We start from the raw sequence: 18,500 nt of genomic DNA, 5'->3' as shown, positions 1-18,500 counted from the left end.
GCTCTGCTTTCAGATCTCCCCTCTGGCCAGGTGCAAGGTCGGCGCAAGGCAGGGGCACGCAAAAATCTGAAATTGCCTTACCTCCATCATGAAACAGCTCTGCTCCCTCATGCCTCTGCCAGCCATCTGAACCTGAGGAAACCCAACAGCACTAGTTCACTCACTCGCCATGGTGTTTAGACTTCACCTTAGACAGACTTGTCTCATTTCCACTTGATCAGGAAAAACTACAAAGAACGTTTGACTTTGAAAATAGAAAATATAAACAAATATACACCTAATCAGTATGTGACTGCACATTAGATATTCTATTTGGACAAAATTAATACCCTAACATTCTTACTGATATTTAATGTATTTTTCCTTCAACATTACAACTACTCAGTATTCTTCTCCTTTGCCATAATTCTTCCAGGTTTTTTCCTTTTCTTTCTTTCTCAGGTATCCCTTCTACATCTTTTTTCTTTCTCTGATACTAGTGCCTTAATTCTACAGGCTCTTCACCACATCCTACTTCCATCACCTTTTCAAACAATTTTGTTTGCATTAATATGTGAACAAAATTAAGCTCTCAGACTTTTCTGTTGCCTGTCATTAAGACCTCCAGCTAACTCAGAGTGAGAAAGTGAGCGAGAAGGAACACAACAAAGCTAGCAAGAGAGAGCTAGGAGAGAGCACGAGAAAGAGAGCAAGAGTGAAAAAGCAAGAGAACAAGAGCGCAAGACAGAAAGGGCGCAAAAGAGGGCAAAAGAGCAAGCAAGAGCAAGGAAAATCTTTTGTTTTACCACTTTTAGCTTTTTTATAATGCAGGGAGCTGAAATCTGTTCTGGTAAAGAGTAGAGGTAAATTATAGAATTGGGGAGGGAAATAAAATGAGGAATAAGAACAATATTTCCTATTGCAAAACCTCTGTCAACAGCTGTTTGAAATAGCCTGGTTTATTTTACCGACCCTGTGATGTCAGGTTCACTTAGCATATGCCTTGTCAGCTGCGAACTGAGGGCACGCCAACCAGCATCACTGACACATGTGGCCCTGACGCGGGGAGGGAGCACACAGCTGCTCTTGCTGCTCGTTTGCCTTCACCTGAAGGATTTTTGAGAAATTGTATAATATTACAGTAGACCGGTCCATGCCCCAGGTGTAGCAGGTTCCTCCTTTCTCATCGAGTTTGGCAGAGCGTGTTGATTTTATCATCATCTAAAACAAAAAATAAGTAAACAGAGAGCATTAAAAAAAAAGGGGGGGGCTATGTTTACATTTTTGGGGACAGTAAAGGATCTGCTGAGGAAATACTATGGCTAAGACTTTTTGCTCTAGACAAAGAAACACATTTTTAAGTAAAAATACAATGGAGGTGCTGCTGCTTCCATAACTCTAACTCAGTAATAGCCCAAATAATCCAAGGTGAGCGGAAAAGGGCACGGTTTTTCATTAAAAAAAGTAAAGTATCTATATCTTTTCATACCAATGTCACAAGCTATGAAAGTAGTTGACTTGCAAATAAAGATTTAAAATAGTTCGTGTGTTCAGGTTACTTAAAGCGAAAGGTGGTTGCTATAGGTCAATACATATGACATGCAATGTCAGAGAAAAAGGAATCACTACAGCAGTTATAAGAAAATATGAACTAAAAATGTAATGCAGAAAATTAAGAAAGCAGAAGTGACCTGAATATGGAGAAGTGGGGAAGAGAACTTCCCAGGGTATTAAGTTTCATGGTTTAGTGTACCTGAAATTATGGGTCTGTGGCATAAATACTGAGCAAAGCATTAGAATATCAACAACAAATATCTCCTCACATTGTCAGAGGACAGATTAAACATTCTAATACCGTTGTTTTTCCCTACATCCCAATTTCTTTGGTTTTCTGGTGCTTTGCCTCATGAGGAAAAAGCTACTACAGGCGATGAAAATACCAATCTTGCATAAAACGTGAATCAAAATAATGTGTTAAACGTATCTTTTAATGAAATTATTCTGCAGAGTTATTAAGCCCAAATTAAAACAAGCCCTTTCTGTCCAATTTCTACCTCTAGGTAGAATTTCTATTTTTATTCAGTTAGAATTCCATCTCTATTTCTATTCAATTCTCATTATCTAGGTGCCACATGCCACAATTCACATCCAGCTCAGTCCAAATAGGACCAAGCTCATTTGCTAGTTTAGTCCAATGCTTCGTATACTTGCTTTTTCTTCAGAACTCTGCACAAGGCAGCTAGAAATACTTTTCTCTTCTCCCCAGAGGAAGGTATTATGGAGGTAATTAAGCTGCTTGCCCGCTTGTACAGAGAGAGGTATTCTGAAACAACTAGCCCTGACAAATCTGGTTTAGCAGGCAGTGGGACAGTGTGGCTAGAAAAGGGAACCAAAAAAGTAAAACACCCTTTACAGTTTAAAAGGACTCATGATGTACATGAAGCACAAGCTCAGGGAGATCCCTGCTGGCAAGACTATGCAATATACAGGCGCCACTGCTGAACACATCAATCATTGGCTACTATGAAGAAAGTTTCTACCACTTTTGAACGCTCAAAATGCTCCACGCTTCCCCTATGTTCAATGTGGCCCCAGCCTCTTGCTGCTAAAGACAGTGCTGTCCGACTCATGCAGCACAGCCTGCGCAAGAATAGCTGTTTGCTGGGGCAAAAGGGGAATTCAGTCTCCATTCCACTATGTTTAGCAAGGATAAAAACTCCTGACATACTTGAATTATTAGCGTGCTGAAACAAAGCCGACGGAACCAATTTTTACTGCTGCTTCTCGTGCAGAAAAGTGGGAAGATGGGACCGAGCTGGTGTCCCGTTGATTGATATCTGTCATTTTCTCTGCCGCATGACAGGTGTTAGATATCATCCAATTTAAGGCAGTAATTATATCAGGGGAATGCTGCATCTCACTCATTCCTTGTAATTAAAAAGACCACATTTAACAATTAATCAGCCAGTACTGCATAATTGTGTATTGGCAAAGAGGAGGAAGCAAATAAAACAAAAGATCTTGTTTCAGCTTTTTTGTACATTACATTAAGCAAGCCCTGGAAAGCACCAAATCTCAAGAGGTGCAAACTAGAAATAATTCTTAACCTGGGTGGACTACTATAAAGATATTCATGGTATGCCCTGGGACAAGGTAAGTTCAGAAAAATGTAACAACTGGATGACAGAGCCATAAACTTCCAAGCCATAAAAATGACTAAGAGAAGAAAGCAAGAGATAGTTAAAAGGAACATCCAATAAAGGACAACACATTTTACAGGATATTTAGGTTAGGAAGAGGTTCAGTTTTGCTCTTACAAATGATACAGTGAAGAGTCTAATTGACAATTCCAGTGACTCAGAACATGAATTTAATTGACACTTAAAATGAAGAAAAGCGTACATTTTTTTAAAGAAACTTTATTACAAATCTGTAGGTTTAAGAAAATATCCAAAAACTGTCAAAGTAGTATGAAAATGAGGTCATCCTATTCAGAGTTACCAGTTTTCTCCAATAAACATAGCATACAAAAATTGATAGAAACCATTGCAATTCTTTTCAATGAGGCAAGTCAGATTTTTCTAATCCTAAATTCCCTGACAACAACTAAGAGGTCACTGGCAGCCCAAGGGGAAGGTTAGTCTGAAAACTAGAAGTTTGGATGAAAAGGCTATATACATATACGGATACTGTATCTTGCCACATATACATGTAACTCAGGGCAAACAAAACATGGCCCAGCACAATATTTAAAGCCTATAAAAACATAGATAGCAGGTGTGTGTATGTTATTAAGTTATTCCCGATGCTCTGGCTCCCTTTTTCCTTTATATCTCAAACATAGTAAAGATCAACTGTTTTCCACTCTAATTTATAGAAACAGCTGGAGCTGCCGTGTGGTTAATGCATCTTTTTAGACACAAAAAAAAGAATGTTAGCGGCACTGCATGCAGGGAAGTGATGTAAAAAAGTAACGTAGCTAAAATATAGTTAAAATCTAAGGTAGTTAACAGTGGGATTTGAGAAGACTGTCCATTGAATTCACTGACCAGAAGTGAGCCAACACCTTAAGCTCCCCTGAAAATCCCAGGCTAAAATGACACTTCTAAGGTCACTCACAGATAATTCATAAACCACACGAATGAGGAAAGAACTGTCAGATACACGTTATATTCCTAAACTGAAGTACAGACTGCTTAGATAAAGCAGAAAGTTTGCAAGTATGCCAGGGATTAAATCTAAACCTGCCCTACAACTTTAACTCTGGGTGACTGGGTGTAATAGCTGGAAGTTGAAGAATTGACCATCCATAAGGATATTCTCACACCCATTTGAACTGCACAGGCCCTAGATGACTCAGAGCTGCAGCGCAGAAGAGGCTTTAAAAGAAGAAGTGAAAAGATCTTAAAGGAGCAGGATGATACAATTCTGTTACAATATCCGCTCAAGTACAGATAGGACTTAAAACAAGCCTCTTCCCTGTGTAATTTAACTCTGTTTTTATCAGGTGCTTGGAAAAGACGATGACCTGTTAACCAGAGGACATCTGAGATTTCCCATGGATCAATCCTCCTTCTGCCAACAGCAACTTAGAAAAGGCCAGCATCATGTTAAAAAACTATACTCAGTGCATTTCATTCATTTAACTGTTCCAACATAAGTTGAATAGCACAGGATCAAGAGTTATTCAAAGAATGCTACTCTGCAGAAGAGCAACTAGAAATCAACAGTCTCTCATCACCAGAGCAAACACGATGGAAAAGGCAGAACTAAACTTACAATCATTTCCTTCCCCATGCAGACTAGATTAACCCTAAATTAATCTGGGCTACGTGGAACATCTCTTACAAGCCATCTGTTGGTAAGGACATTGCCTTATTCTTCTGCACTTACTGAAAATTTGACTTCTAAAACACTGTAAAGAAACAGTCAAAAAATCTTCATCCCAAAGAAGGAAAATATTTCATGTACACTCTTAGGTGTGGACCTTCAGGCTTGGGAAACGTTTTTCTAGATTGTCAGCAAGCGTCTGATCAGCTTCACGCAAAACTTCAAGGAAGCTCTCCACCTGGAAATAAATTGCAAATACAGGAAACACGTTTCCATGGAATACAGAATTCTTACGCTGAACTTAGTCTAAGGGCTTCTACACTCCTGTATCTTCCCATCAACAGCAGCCAGGAAAGGCCGTTGTACAGAAGAGTGGAAAATGTTCCATAGTAAATCATTCCCTCCTAAAGCCTGCAATTTCAGCTGGCCTAAGTTCCAAAACATACAGGGATTTATTACCTTCCCAAAACTTTTACTGTTTCAAAATACACAAAGAAAAGCTCCGTATGAAATACGCTTATTATAATCATTCTACAAGAATGTAAGGGACACATTTTCAGCATAAGTTTGCAGACCTTCATTCATTTCAGCACAGTTTGGCCCTTGTATCAGCCAATGATCTAGGGAAAGTTCTGGCTGAAGTAAGCCAGAAGAGGGAGAAAATAAGATTGCCTAATATGACATGTTACCTGTTCATAAGCAATTTTGTCATACATCTATACCTGCTTATGAAAGGACATACCACCAAAGTAGTATTTTTTCAGCTACATTAAAGACTTTGTCATATACTCACCGATGTGAAATACAAAGGCAAGAGGTTCTGAAACGCACAGGAACATGTCTGCTCATTTAAATGTCCCTGATTTAGCCCTTCTAATATATTTTCCTGGAAAATTAAAAGACAAGAAATACAACTATCATGTCATGAACAGCTGTCAGAGGAACAAACTCTCAGTAGCACACAGAGCATGTACAGTATGCACTTTGTTCTCATAAAAAGGCAGAACATGGAACAGACTTTAACAGTTCTATGACGATACCAGACATAACTAATACAAAAAGGTCAAAAAGGTGTGAAAACAGTGTCTTAGTCTTAATGCTCCCATAATAAAGAAGTCCAGCTAAGAGGTGATAATATAATAGAGGGTTTGACATTCTTTCCTTTCCTTATGTAAACTGACTTCCATTCGAGTGATTTCCTGTTTGGAATTTTACTTGCACAAGAAAGGGGAAAGGCCACAGAAAAATGCCCCATTAATAGTAACATTTTCTTTCCTTACCTACTCTGCAAAAATCTCTCTTAACATTTTATTTTTACCTTGGTCAGCTCTTGAAGCATATTGGAAAGTAATTCACAGCAGATATCCTTCAAAATTTTCAAATGGAAATCTTCCTCATTTAGTTCTGCCTTTCCAGTTTCATCCTGTTTGGATTCCTTTGAGTCATCCACAGATCTCTTCCCACAGCCTTCCATGTATTGTAAGATACGAATCAAGCTCCCAATCAGAGGCATATCTAATATATAGTAACAAGAAACTACGTTTAACACCAAAATTTTTTCCCCACCCTTTCTCAATGGATTAGAACTTTGAAACATATATGAAGATTTTATACAAAGGATATAGGAATGTACATTCTGACACTGTTGTGTTTATACCAGACAAAAACTGTTTTAAAAAAGCAAGTGGAAATATAACAAAAAAACCCAAAACACTCTTTACTGCCAGCTAACCTGTATCTATAAAAATTATATGCCAGTGGTAAGACATATGAGGAGAATGTCTCCGGTAGTAGCTTAGAGCAAGTACAATTCTTTCCACAGTCCTGTGGGGCAATAACACTGACTCACATGCCCAAGATAGCCTTTTAATTAGAAAGGCTGTTCAATGCATAGAACAAGCGATAAAGATGCTTTTAAGCTAGTGCCATATCTCCTTCTTTTACAACAACCACTATCAAGACATCATCTCTTAGCAAAGATGAATTACCAAATTTTCACGCCTCCAACTTTACCCAATGCAGAGGGGACTGAACACAATCTGCAGATTCTATTACCATAGCTCTTCAGAGGTATCCAGTGCCTGGGCTTTGTACTAGCTGTGGTTTTTAGGGTCACCATTAAAGAACCCTACAGTGTTCAAACACGTATCTGAATTTTGTGTTCTAAACTGACAGCTAGTAAACAGTAATAAATTAACCATCTTTCACCCCACATACATAAACTCAATTGTAAAAATAGTTTTAAAAAAAGAAGAAGAAGAAAAGAAAAACGCATCACTTGCTTTTCCTCATCTTGACGTATTCTTGTTCCGTCTGTGAGGCAAACATAGCAGAAAGTACAGACAAAATAGAGGCCAATACAGTTTTCTGCTCCTGAACAACGATTGCTGGATCATCTGGTTGGCAGAGTTCATGGCAAACTAGGTCATAAAGCAAACTCCAAGTTTCTTTTCCTCCATCAGGAGCCTGCACTTGAGAAGGTAAAGAAAAAAAACCACACACACACACACACACAAACCCAACAAATTTAATCTAGGCACCTTAATTGTTTTTTCCCATTAAATATCTGAGGATCTAAAAGTTACTGCCGTTCTTGGTCCCACCATATGTAGCAACTCAAGTGTCTTACCAATAGCCTGAATGCCCTCATCCACCGTGGTTAGGAGCTGCAAGATATGCATATAAACATCAAGTCCTTCTGGATTATCTGAGCTACACAGAATAGAACAAAAACCAAAGCCAAATTAAAGACCTGATTACTGAGAAGTTTATACTTCCAATTTGTTTCAGATGCTTAAAAGACCATCAGCAATCACTGCCGTGTTCTTTGTTTACAAGCTAGTTCGCTAATTTCGAACGATAAGTCGAGGCATTCTACCAAACTGGCAAACTATGTAGCTCCCACAGAAGAGAGATTTTCAACACATGAGCTTTAACGAGGTCATGAGGAGTCTCCCCAGCCATGAAACCGAAAGGAAAACTCACATACCGGACTTGTTTGGCTGCTTCAAGTATACAAGGCACGATCTTAAAATCTGGAAGTTCTTCAGGGGAATCATCTATAGATGGTCCCACGGACTGACAAGTGCCATTTTTAATCCAGTTTAACATTAGCTCTTCATCTAGATCAAAGAGTTTGTCCACCACTTCACCCACTTTGACCAGCAATTCAACTGCACAAGAAAGAATATATCAGATTCAAGAACAGAAAAAAAATGAGCAGCAAGAATGAGTTCACCAAATGCTAACATAAAAAAGTAATAAGAGAAAACACAGTACTGAAATATATTAGTCTCACTCATGATCTACTAAGGGTTACTATGCTTATTTTTGCTACAAAAAGGAATTGAGGTGAAGAGCTTGATAAACAGGGACTGCTGGAAAGCTCACTGACACCTTCTATTTTATCATGCAATTTACAAAGTAGGAACTTCATTCTGCAAAGAGACTATGAGCTTGAGGCTGCTGAAAAGTCATAACTTCTGCTCCTGAAATCAAAACCCCCACATTTGTCCCTAAATCCACAGTTTTCTGCTAATCTTACACCTGTCAATCAGCATATCACTTAAATAGATCTGTGACTGCAATTGGACTAAGTGTGATTTCTGTGCATTACATCATCTAAAAAAAAGAACAGTGGCGCTGACATTCTTCAAATTCCAAAAGCTAAATTATCAGGATTTCTAGACAAACAATTATTGCTGTTATAATTCAACTGAACTTGCAAAATAAATGCTGTTCAAAATGTTTCTGTTATTTGTTGCCTAATTAGGATTTTGCTAGATTAGCGCTATCAAGAAAAAGAAAAGACTTAAGTACCACTGGACTGCATGCCAAAGCTATGTAGTATTCTGCTGCCAGAGGAACTGAACCATTCTATCACTTAGCATTCCTCAAACATGGCAGTTTTTAAAATTGAAAAATACATCTCTGAGCTGAAAAAAAAATTAAAGCAGGTCTTATTTCAAGGCTCAAGAGTGATATATGTCTATCTCTTAATAAGGACTATTCCCTTTCCCCTTACTGTGCCAAAAGAAAATTTCTCTATTAGACTTTGTTTTAATCTTCCAAAAACCTTTCTTACTCATCTAGGTTTGGGTCCACTTCACTGTAAAGAAATTCTGCACTCCCAATTGAAAATACTTGTCTTTGAAACGGCATACTTCAACAATTACTTTTTCTGCAAACACCTACTAATTTACAGCTTGTTATAGGAACTTACCATTTGTAGAGCTCGACATGATAAAGCAAACACAGTCAAAGACAGAAGGGCTTTCTCGGATTCTCTCAACCCAGACATTGGCCACCTCGGGTTGTGAGAGGCAAGTTAACAGCAACCTAGACAAGAATTGCCCATTTAACAAATTAGAAACCAACAGATTGGTTTTAACTGTACCACTATAAATCCAAAATAATTGGACTGATGTGCCAGAAATAGAAATATAGCCCACAGCAAATCAATTCCAGAACAATGTGGAAATTACAAAAGGGTAGGATGGGATAATAATAATCAGTCCATCTGTCAATTTGCAGTTTTCTTCATAGGCCTCAGAACATTTCAGAACTATATTAATTAGTGATATATTAATTATCAAGAACTCCTACCTGCTTATTTCCAGAAGAGTTGGAGAGTCTGAATCACACAAACGTTGCAGTAACACTTGGCTGTAAGCCGAAAATTCAAGATAAGAGTTTTAATAAAAACTATCTTTGTGAAAAAAGTCTGTAAAAAGATTAATCTTAGACTATGGCTACAGCTATAAAATTAAAGTCAGCTTTTCCAGCTTGCGCATGCACTTCCAGTCTTTCAACATCGCCAGACTTAGAAATTAATGATTCAAAGAGCTTGACTGGTGATGGTAAAAAAAAAAAAAAAAAGATGGTCTATATCCTTTCTTTTATCTTCACTGAACACTTCTCAATCAGTTATGGGTAGCCAAAAAGGCTTGAATGAAGATGAGGCAAGGAAAGCAAACTTAGTTCCTTTTATAATAATATATTTTGCTTGATGGTGAGAGTCCAGAAAGTAAGTAAATTTGATTTAAATTATCTTCCTCGCATTTAACAGGACAGAAGACATCATCCTATTTATTTTATCAAGTCAAATTATTAGTTAAAAAAAATTCTAATAATATAAGTTCACCTGTTCAGTCCAAAATCCATTACTAAAAGCAGTGTTCACGTATGCTGGTATAAAGCACGTACGCTCTTACCCAAGATTCTCATCTTTGCTAATAGACATGCATATGTCTTGGAAACAAGCCATATTTCCCAGTATTCCCACACAGATTTCCTGAAAAGTCAAAACACAGTGTTATTAAGCTGCTGCGACATAGTTCACAATTTTACTTCCACAGCCACCATACAAAGTAAGAAAGGTTCAGAGAGGCTTTCCAGTTTGATTTCCGAGTTCATACAATCCATCAACTTCAAGACAGAGATGTGGATCTTCTAAGCAATGTTGTCAGATTGACCTAAACATAAACATACTCATGAGAGATACTATTCAGATTTTTGTTATAGTTATGGTGTTCCATGGAAGAGACTGTACCTTGAAACTAACTTTGCTCGCATTCTCTCTCTCTTTTTATATGACACACACACACACACACACTGTTTTGAAGCTAATTTGACACCCCTACTATTAAAATAGAGTCCTAAGAACAAAAACATCAACATATAAATGCAAGACTCTCAGATATTCACTTCCTCATAAAAGAAAGGGCTCTCAATATAATTCCAGCAAAACTCATCTTCTGAGTATAGAGATTTTTAAAAATACATGGTTTAGAATGCTTAAACCTTTATCAATAGTGACATATATCAACTTCAGCATTACTGAAATAATTATTGATTAGACCATGTTAGATACACCGTGCAAAAAAAAAAAAAATTAAATTTGGATTTTGTGTGTTCTGTTTCCTCCCTTACTCATTCAAAAATGCAATGGGAAGAGGAGGGCGATATTTTATGAATGCATGTACAGCGCTATCTACTGTTGCTATTAACATGGGATAGCTTTGTGACAGCCCGTACTTACAGTAAGGCGAGGACATTTTGACTTGGCAAAAACTCCCATGAATATATCTGGGGCGTTGAACTCTTGAAGAAATAAAGCAACATCCTGTGGAAAAAGCAAATGGAGAAGCAAATTGACTGATAATTTCCGAACACAAGTCAAACCTTTTCTCACAGAACAAGGACTGGATCACATAGATCAGTCCACAGTTCAACATAGATGTTGAACTCATTACAAAACATCAAGTATTTGCCAACAATTACTGGCAATAACACGCTATACTACCATCCTCACTCTTCAATAACAGAAGCTCAACAAGCCCCTAAGAGTAAAGATGCTGGCGGTATGTTGTACAAGGAGCCAAACAGAACAGTCACATTCAGTTTCTTTTGCTTTCTATCTCACGGAGGGTCAGACACAGAATTCAGGAAATGCTGTTTTCTTGGACCATGACATAATCCAGGCACATAAAAAGAAAAAGGATGGGATTACCATTAGCACTTGCTCAGAGCATACAAAGGAGGAAAGTCTTAGAAATCTCCTCCTTGTTTCACCTCATAAAACCACGAGATTAGTTCTCTGTTTAGGAGTGAAGGACATATCTTCCATGTTTATTCAAAAATGTCTAAAGAGAGAACGTGAAAAAAAATCTCTTACTTGAGAAAAGAAGCTGGATTAAAAAAAAGTCTTACTTGGTTCTAGTATTTGAGAACGTTCAGAAAAAAATCCAAAAAGTTACATTAAATTGCCTCTATGAATCTACAGCTGCCGTTTATCTGTCAGAGACAACTACGTTTTTTACTATGATGCGTTATGATGGCTAGAGAGAAATATACCATTTTAGAAACAGAATCAATATTATCGCTATAGCCAAGTTGCTGAAAATAAAAGCTATGCACCTGAAGTAATTGCAGCCAATTACCACATACAGCTAAGGTATGGTGTCCTAACGACTCAAGGCTCCTGTTCAACTCCTGAACGTCATACAAGAAACCAGTCCTGACTACGGTCTCACTTAGGCCAGCTGATCCTAAGCACTAGCCCTGCACAAACCCCGAGACACCTGGAGGGGAAGGTCTGGCACATCGTGTTTTTTTCTTTTACGTTCACATGCAACCCTGCTTTGCACCCTCAAACATCAGCATGGCGCCCAGCAGCTGGGAAGCAAGAAAAGGCCTTCTTTTGCCAACGGGTGCTTGGCTTAAGAGCGCTCACCAGGCGCTTGCTCAGCCTCGGAAAGGGGTCCTTCGCGAGGGGTCTGCTCCCCGCTCGCTCACCAGACCTTCTCCGCTCCGCAAAGCGGAAAAGGCAACGCCGGCTGAACCGGAGAGCCGAGGGCGGGCGCTCAGCGCTCAGCCTGCTGCCTACCGCAGCCGTCCGTCCTCCTCCAGCCCCGCCGCTGGGACCGAAGGCGCTCGGCCGCGGCAAGGCGGCGGCGGCGGCAGCAGCAGCGGCCCGTAACCACGTCGGCGCTCCGTCCCGGCGGGGCCCCCTCCTACCTCGTCCATCGACATGTCCCACACTTTGCAGATGTCGTTCTCCATCTCCTCGTCCAGCTCCGTCCGCTCGCCCTCGCCGGGCTCCCCTTGCTCAGGGCTAATGACCTGCGCGGACAGGGGCAAGGCAAGGCGGCGGCCGTGAGCTGCGCCGCGGACCCCAGCGGCCGTTGCGACCGTTGCGGCCGCTGGTCACAGCGAGCGCGCCGCAGCCCCGCCCCGGGGGCGCCCCCCCGCCCCACCCCGGCCCCGCCGCACCTCGATGAGGCGCGTGAGGATGCTGAAGAGCCAGTGCTTGCTGTAGACCGTGCCGCCCACCGCGTCGCCCTCGTCCTCCTCCGCCTCGCTGGAGGGCGGCGAGGGGTTGCGGTCCATGGCGCCCCGCCGCCGCCGCCGCCGCCGCCGGGCCGCCAACGAGGCGGCGAGAGAGCGGCGCCAGAGCGGCGCCGCGTAGCGCAGCGCCCCCTGGCGGCGCGGGGCGGCGCCGCGCCGTGCCCCTCCCACCCCCCCCCCCGCCCTTCCCCAGCCGATCTGAACCGGTCCGCGCCGCCCGTTCAAGCGGAACCGCGAGTGCGACAGGGGCGAGTCGAGGTAAAGCGGGGACATGTCTTTATTCAGGCTATGCGGAGCACGGGGTAAAGGGAGAGAGGGACCCCGTTAGTATTTGGAGGGGAGGCCGGCCGGCCGGTAGTGGTTGGGGTCCCTGCCGCTCCTGCCCCAGGCGTTGGCCTCTTGGTCAGCACGCGTGTCTTCGGCGCCGCGGCCGCTCACCTGGCTCTGCCACTTCTCCCGGGCGTTGCTGGCAAGGGGGGAGGGGGAAAAAAAAGGACCACTTGAAGCAACCGTAACTCCCCTGTCACGCTATCGCTTTGCGTTGGTTTCCTCGCTCGCCTCAGGTTAGCTTTTCCGCAGGACTTCTCAATGCGAGAGAGAAGCAAACGTATGCCGAGTCCTTATCTGAGGACTACCGTAACAGCCACAAATTTGTTAGGAAACGAATCAGCAAGGGGAAAAAAAAAAGAGTCCCGTAGCACCAGAAACACAGGGGGTAGGAAAGCTGCCCGCTTCGGAGAACAAGAAAACCCTAATTCCCCTGCAAGAGGAGAGGCTCCTTTCCTTAAGGAGACAAGCTGTTCGGAGGTCGAGCGCTTCCTTGCCTCCACTCTTTCTAGGTCAAAAGCTGAGTACAAGTCAGCAAGGGCTCCACGCTAACTAACATGCCCAGCCCCCCAGTAAGTCGCTGTTCACAAGCCACGCACGCTCCATTACCTGATCACTGTGGCAGCCCAAGCACCGCCAGGGCCTCTTTGGGCAGCATCGTAATTCCCACGAGCATGGAAGTATTTGTCAGCACCTTTATAATTTGCCTCACGCATGTCTCGGTATGCTCTGTACATATCCCATGCCCCTGAATAAAGCAGAGAGATTATGTTAACTTTAAAGAGTCTTCCCCAGCAACGAGTACCATTTCAGCCAGGGGCTCATGGATTACTGCTGGGCCAAAAAGCGTCCCCAGGGCTCCCCTGAGAAAGCTCCTTTACTAACCTTCACTTCTTCTACGGGAGATCTGCAAAGAAGAAAGGGGGCTCCTTGAAAAGAAGCTTTGCACAGCTTGGACGTGACACTTCAGGGGCAGAGGAAGCTCCTCGCTTCTCTCTCTACAGAGGGCAATGGCCCTGTGGTTCCGTGCTATGCACCAGAGAAGCCAGCAGCTTCACTTTGGGATGTTGGCTGCCAGAGGGTTTGTGCCACCAGGTTATCCACAAAAAGTTCCTTCCCCATAAGCACGCTTTTGCTCCTGCAGTTCCTGTTCTTAGCTGCAGGGGCACCTTCAAGCCCGAGCCATGGCCCATCCTGTCAAACCCTTTGTGCTCTGCTTGGAAAAACCTGAGGAACGCTAACACAGGGAAGCACTTCTGCACATCGGCCTTTCACAGGGGTGTGCTCACAGAAGGGGCCTGCAGGGGCTGATCGCTGCCCTCTGCTAGTAAGAGACCACCAGGGGCTCTGAGGAGGAGGTGTGGACCTTCCTGCCCAGAGGACTGCACCCAGGGACTGCATGTAGTCCCTTTGCTTGGGGAGTGGTTTCCTGAGAGAAAGACTTGGGTTCACAGACCAACTGACCTCCTATGGCATCCCAGGCAAATTTTCCACCCCTGTATAACGGGTTTTCAGCACTTGCACATGCAATGATGGAGAGCAACACGAAGCAGACACAGAGCTTCATAGTTCCTTTCCCAAGGCTGTCACGGACCTGTGAGAAAACCAGAGAGATTCGCAGCGTTTGAAGCACCTTCTAGAGATTTCTGATGTAACATTCATCACACAGCTGTTCCAGGGCACCTGCACCAGTAGCGGATGCTGCCCCCAACACTGATAGCCAGCCCAAGAACCCCCTTATTCCCCTGCAAGGACTGATGCCCGCTGCAGAAGCACAAGCTATACTCAGGCCTCCTCTCAGACAGGCATGAGAAACTTGCATTTTAGCATTCCCTGCTGCTCCTTTTAACTGAGCGCAATGAAATCCTATATGCTAAAGCATTAGTCCTGTTCCCAAATACCAGATAAAAACACTGCTTCTCTCGCTCAGATGCACAAAACCACTCACTGCTGCAGAAGAGCGAAGCCACAAGGAGATGAAGTTTTGTCTTATGTCCTCAGAGTCAGTCAGAAAGGGTATTTATAAGTGATTCAAACATAAAGAAAGAGGAAATTGGAACGGATCCCCAGGGCTAGGAATTTCCCACCACCACTCCACTTTCAACACAGAAAACATTACAGGAAGCCTGTCCTTGTCCTTACCGAAAGTCCGTATTTCTTGTTGCACAATTAAACAAACAAACAAAAAAAAAAGCGTATGGCACTTCTTCAAATGTCCACAGGCCCATTTTGCTCCTCATAACAAGCAGTATGGGAAGCTGCCTTGAAGACTCAAGCGTGCTCAAAACATTATAGTTGGCTTAAGTGTAACACTTCTGTTTGGATCTTGTCCTAGAGAGAACTCAGAAATTACTTATCACCTGCATTGACTGTGAAGCACAAGGTCAGGTCTCTCTATCTAGAAGGAAAGATCAACCGCCTTAACCAGGCCTGGTGCAGGAACCACTAAATGAAAGACCCGCACGTGCTGAGATAACAGAGATGGTGGATGGGCAAAGATGAAGCATTGCTCTTGGGCTCCGTTGCAAAACAAACTGTGTAAACCTATGCCCCTGTTGGTAACACTTTAAGATAGCATGTCCTCAAGCCACCACGAGGAAGGCTTGTATGGTTTGTCCTTCCCGTTTTCTGTCATGGATCCCTCTCAGGGGACTTTAAGCCATCCTGCTGCAACATTGTCTCAGTGGGGCTCAGGTGGTCTAAATAAGGAATGTTTTTGATACAATGGTATAGAAAAAGCATTTTAGCAAAAGGAGATCCATACAGCCACATCTCTAATGCATTTTAAATCAAGTGCATTAACCAGCAGGCCCTTCTGATATAGTTCATAGTTTGAGTACCCACTACTCTCTCGCATTAGGAGCCAGGTCTTTGAGAGATGTCTCAAAAAGTCCGCTTGGTGCTTGCTTCCCTTGTGTAACAACTGTTTTTTACCTGCTGAAGGCTCTGGGTTTGGCCTGGGTTTTGCAGTTCACCCTAGGTTCAGTGCGCATACTGTCTCCCCCTTGTGTGGTCTCATACATGATTTAACATGTTTAAATTCTCTGCAGAAGACGCATGCGTAGTTGTCCTATTCACCACTGTCACTTAAACAATTAGCAGCTAGAGTTGGGCAGCGTGTGAGGTAAGAGAGGCATCATAACAACAGAGCTAATGAAGCGCCAGCAGCTAACCTCCCTGGGTACCCCTGGACTTCAAACAGGAACTTAAAAGAGGAAGAGACACTTTCCAGAAACAGGCCTGGAGCGGAAAGGTATATTATCTAGTACACTGATCTCTGAAAGAAATAACTTTGAGACAAGGAAAATCTGGATCATAACTCATTAGCAAAGAACACTTTGCAAAAAGCAGCAGGCCAGACACCATTTCATCCCCCACCATCCATGAACCTCACCCCTAATGGTGTAACAGCTCAGTTATTCTAGGGCCTGGAGTGCTTTATTTTGCTGCACTGTTCACATCTTGGTGACAGCTCGTGCCTCTAAGGTACACATCAGTTCACATGCCTTCTCTGTTGGCTACCAAGTAGCCCTAACTCTCTCTCTCTCTCTATTATTATTCTTTTAATTAGGACTAAAATAAAATCAAGACTGGAAAATGTTTCCTTTAGGTAGGGGGGTACAAGCTCAATAACGCACATGCCATTGTGACCAGGGACCTAGAACACAGCACTGCCTGCAAAACTGACTTAAGGAACGCTTCCCTGCCCGTGCTCAGACATTTTTGGTTCAGAGGGTACTTCTGATCTCATTTGTTCCACGTGTGCTCCAAACCAAAATCTTCTGCAAGTAGCACAACCATGAGCATGCAGAAGGGTTTGAATGGAATAGTCCTTTCTGGCCTAGCACAAAACACGCACACTGTGGGTGTACTGTAGTATTTACACACTGGGCCAACATAACACAGCTAGGGGCCCCTCAGGGATTTTCTTCCAAGGGTGTACGTTCTGATATATTTAAGATAAAAGCTATTTGGAAAATCCACCCCTCAAACTGTTTGTCCTTTAACTGTAAACATCTATAAATGCAACCTACAGTCTGCAATCTAGTTATTTCGCAATCCAAATCAATAAACCTCCAACTGAGAAATAGGATGAAGTGAATTACCAGCTCAGGCACAATAGCACATGCAGTTATTCTGGATTCTGGGAAACTATACTACCTTATCTTAAGTTCACGTCAGGGAATTTTGTCATACTGCTGTATGAAATATTTACTAATACCATACCTGTCAACCTCAGGCTTATAAACTTTGCTTGCAGAATGACTGTAAACTTGGTCTCTCTTGCGCTTATAGATGTTTATCTTAAATAAAATGGATACTCCAGTAAGTTTTAGTGATGATTCTAACAGTAAAATAATGTTTTGAGGCACACGTGGGGCATTTTTAAGAGGAGCCTCTTTTTACTGTCTCTCCAGACTTTATTCATCTGTGCTTCCTTCAGGGCCCCTGCCACCAATGGTCAGCTAGCAAAACACAAGATGAGCATACTCCTCTGCTTCAGTGCAGGTCGGCCCAAACCATCAGTGGCATACAGCCACCGCCTGGGTGGCTGACTGCAGCTGGTAGGCACTGAGTCACGTCTCCAGTGCGATCCTCGAGGAAGCTTTAGGATGATGGTGCTGCCCTGTACAACTGGGATGTTCCAATGATGAGACCATTTCATTTCCTATATTCTTCACCTTACCAATACATGAAAATACGTGCATCAAGAACAGGAAAAAACAATTTTCTTACTCTTCTCCAAAGAGTACGTTCTTACTCTTTATTAATACCCAAGTTAGTTGAGATTGTCAGCACAAGCTTACTTTAGATACTGTTAGATTTTACACTTGCCATTGTTAGATGTATGCCCATTCCTATACAAAATGAAAAAGCTTTGTGCGAAAGTTAATGGTTTATTGTTTAAAAAAAAAAAAAAAAAGCCCAAACCCCACCATAACTTCAAGAAGCATACAAAAAACCCATGCAAGTGAGAAAAGCTGCTATGTATACAAGCTTCCTAAAGAACAAAATAATGTGAAACAGTAAGTAAAGAGAAAGTCAGCTTTCTGAGAATGTACCAAGCTTCGCTCCCCCCAAGATGGGAACACTTGGTACTCAGCTAAAGCTGTACTACTTCAAAGTACTATGTTAAACACTGTTAGTTAACAGTAAGACCGACTGAGGTAGCAACATGCTCATCCAGCAGATAAGAAAACAGGCACCACTGTCACCTGATTTGTTTGGATCTCATCACACACATGATGCAGAGTAACAACTGAAGGTGCCTGGCTCCTATTCCAACAGTCTTACTGTAGGAGCATGGGGTGTTTCTGATAGTAGGATCTATGCTGTTTCCAAATTCCAAAATCTAAAACCACACAAAACACTTGAAATGTTTAAATACTTAACTGCTTTTCCACAAGCAATAACATTAACAGCTGAAAGCCTGCCGCTAATTCTAAACCTGTTGACATAATTTCCTCTAGTAAAGTAACCAAACCTCTACCATAAAGTCTTTGCAGCAACTGAGG

General features: G+C 42.3%; 3 protein-coding genes across 4 annotated transcripts in view; all 3 read right to left on the bottom strand.

Annotated features, from left to right (window-relative positions):
* TPH1 (tryptophan hydroxylase 1) overlaps positions 1–2,888 on the bottom strand; it is a 32,340-nt gene extending 29,452 nt beyond the window's left edge. Inside the window, exons 1-3 of the mRNA XM_009669154.2 lie at positions 2,708–2,888; positions 952–1,200; positions 82–132 (exon numbers count right to left, since the gene is read on the bottom strand). Of these exons, the coding sequence (XP_009667449.1) occupies positions 82–126 (45 nt within the window). The 5' untranslated portion in view covers positions 127–132; positions 952–1,200; positions 2,708–2,888. The remainder of the gene's footprint in view (positions 1–81; positions 133–951; positions 1,201–2,707) is intronic.
* A 1,522-nt stretch (positions 2,889–4,410) lies between these two features.
* SAAL1 (serum amyloid A like 1) lies at positions 4,411–12,793 on the bottom strand. The gene is made up of 12 exons (XM_068944896.1): positions 12,583–12,793; positions 12,328–12,432; positions 10,850–10,933; positions 10,023–10,102; positions 9,415–9,474; positions 9,032–9,147; positions 7,799–7,982; positions 7,439–7,521; positions 7,092–7,280; positions 6,128–6,324; positions 5,603–5,695; positions 4,411–5,047 (listed from the first exon to the last, which is right to left on the bottom strand). The coding sequence occupies exons 1-12, from the start codon at positions 12,697–12,699 to the stop codon at positions 4,955–4,957; spliced, it is 1,401 nt and encodes a 466-aa protein (XP_068800997.1). The 5' UTR covers positions 12,700–12,793; the 3' UTR covers positions 4,411–4,954.
* Positions 12,794–12,916: 123 nt separating this feature from the next.
* Positions 12,917–15,071, bottom strand: LOC104140421 (serum amyloid A protein). Of its 2 annotated transcripts, none has more exons than XM_009669159.2 (4): positions 14,933–15,071; positions 14,449–14,578; positions 13,594–13,732; positions 12,917–13,123 (listed from the first exon to the last, which is right to left on the bottom strand). In XM_009669159.2, the coding sequence occupies exons 2-4, from the start codon at positions 14,549–14,551 to the stop codon at positions 12,982–12,984; spliced, it is 384 nt and encodes a 127-aa protein (XP_009667454.2). In that variant the 5' UTR covers positions 14,552–14,578; positions 14,933–15,071; the 3' UTR covers positions 12,917–12,981. The 2 variants fall into 2 exon arrangements, with proteins under 2 accessions (XP_009667454.2, XP_068800996.1); XM_068944895.1 differs by having other exon boundaries at positions 14,886–14,960.
* Positions 15,072–18,500: the final 3,429 nt, after the last annotated feature.

Source organism: Struthio camelus, chromosome 5, assembly GCF_040807025.1.
Source record: "Struthio camelus isolate bStrCam1 chromosome 5, bStrCam1.hap1, whole genome shotgun sequence".
NCBI classification, from domain to species: domain Eukaryota; kingdom Metazoa; phylum Chordata; class Aves; order Struthioniformes; family Struthionidae; genus Struthio; species Struthio camelus.
This window is presented reverse-complemented; position numbering and strand designations above follow the sequence as displayed.

Excerpts from the sequence above, each read along its gene's own strand:
- SAAL1 (XM_068944896.1), bottom strand. The coding sequence starts at position 12,699 with ATGGACCGCAACCCCTCGCCGCCCTCCAGCGAGGCGGAGGAGGACGAG. Across the intron at positions 7,983-9,031 it reads CATGTCGAGCTCTACAAATG|TTGAATTGCTGGTCAAAGTG; the intron begins GTAAGTTCCTAT and ends TTTCTTGTGCAG. Across the intron at positions 6,325-7,091 it reads ATACGTCAAGATGAGGAAAA|ATATGCCTCTGATTGGGAGC; the intron begins GCAAGTGATGCG and ends ACTATATATTAG.
- LOC104140421 (XM_009669159.2), bottom strand. The coding sequence starts at position 14,551 with ATGAAGCTCTGTGTCTGCTTCGTGTTGCTCTCCATCATTGCATGTGCA. Across the intron at positions 13,733-14,448 it reads TGCCTGGGATGCCATAGGAG|GGGCATGGGATATGTACAGA; the intron begins GTCAGTTGGTCT and ends TGCTTTATTCAG. Across the intron at positions 13,124-13,593 it reads TGGGCTGCCACAGTGATCAG|CAACGCCCGGGAGAAGTGGC; the intron begins GTAATGGAGCGT and ends CCCCCTTGCCAG.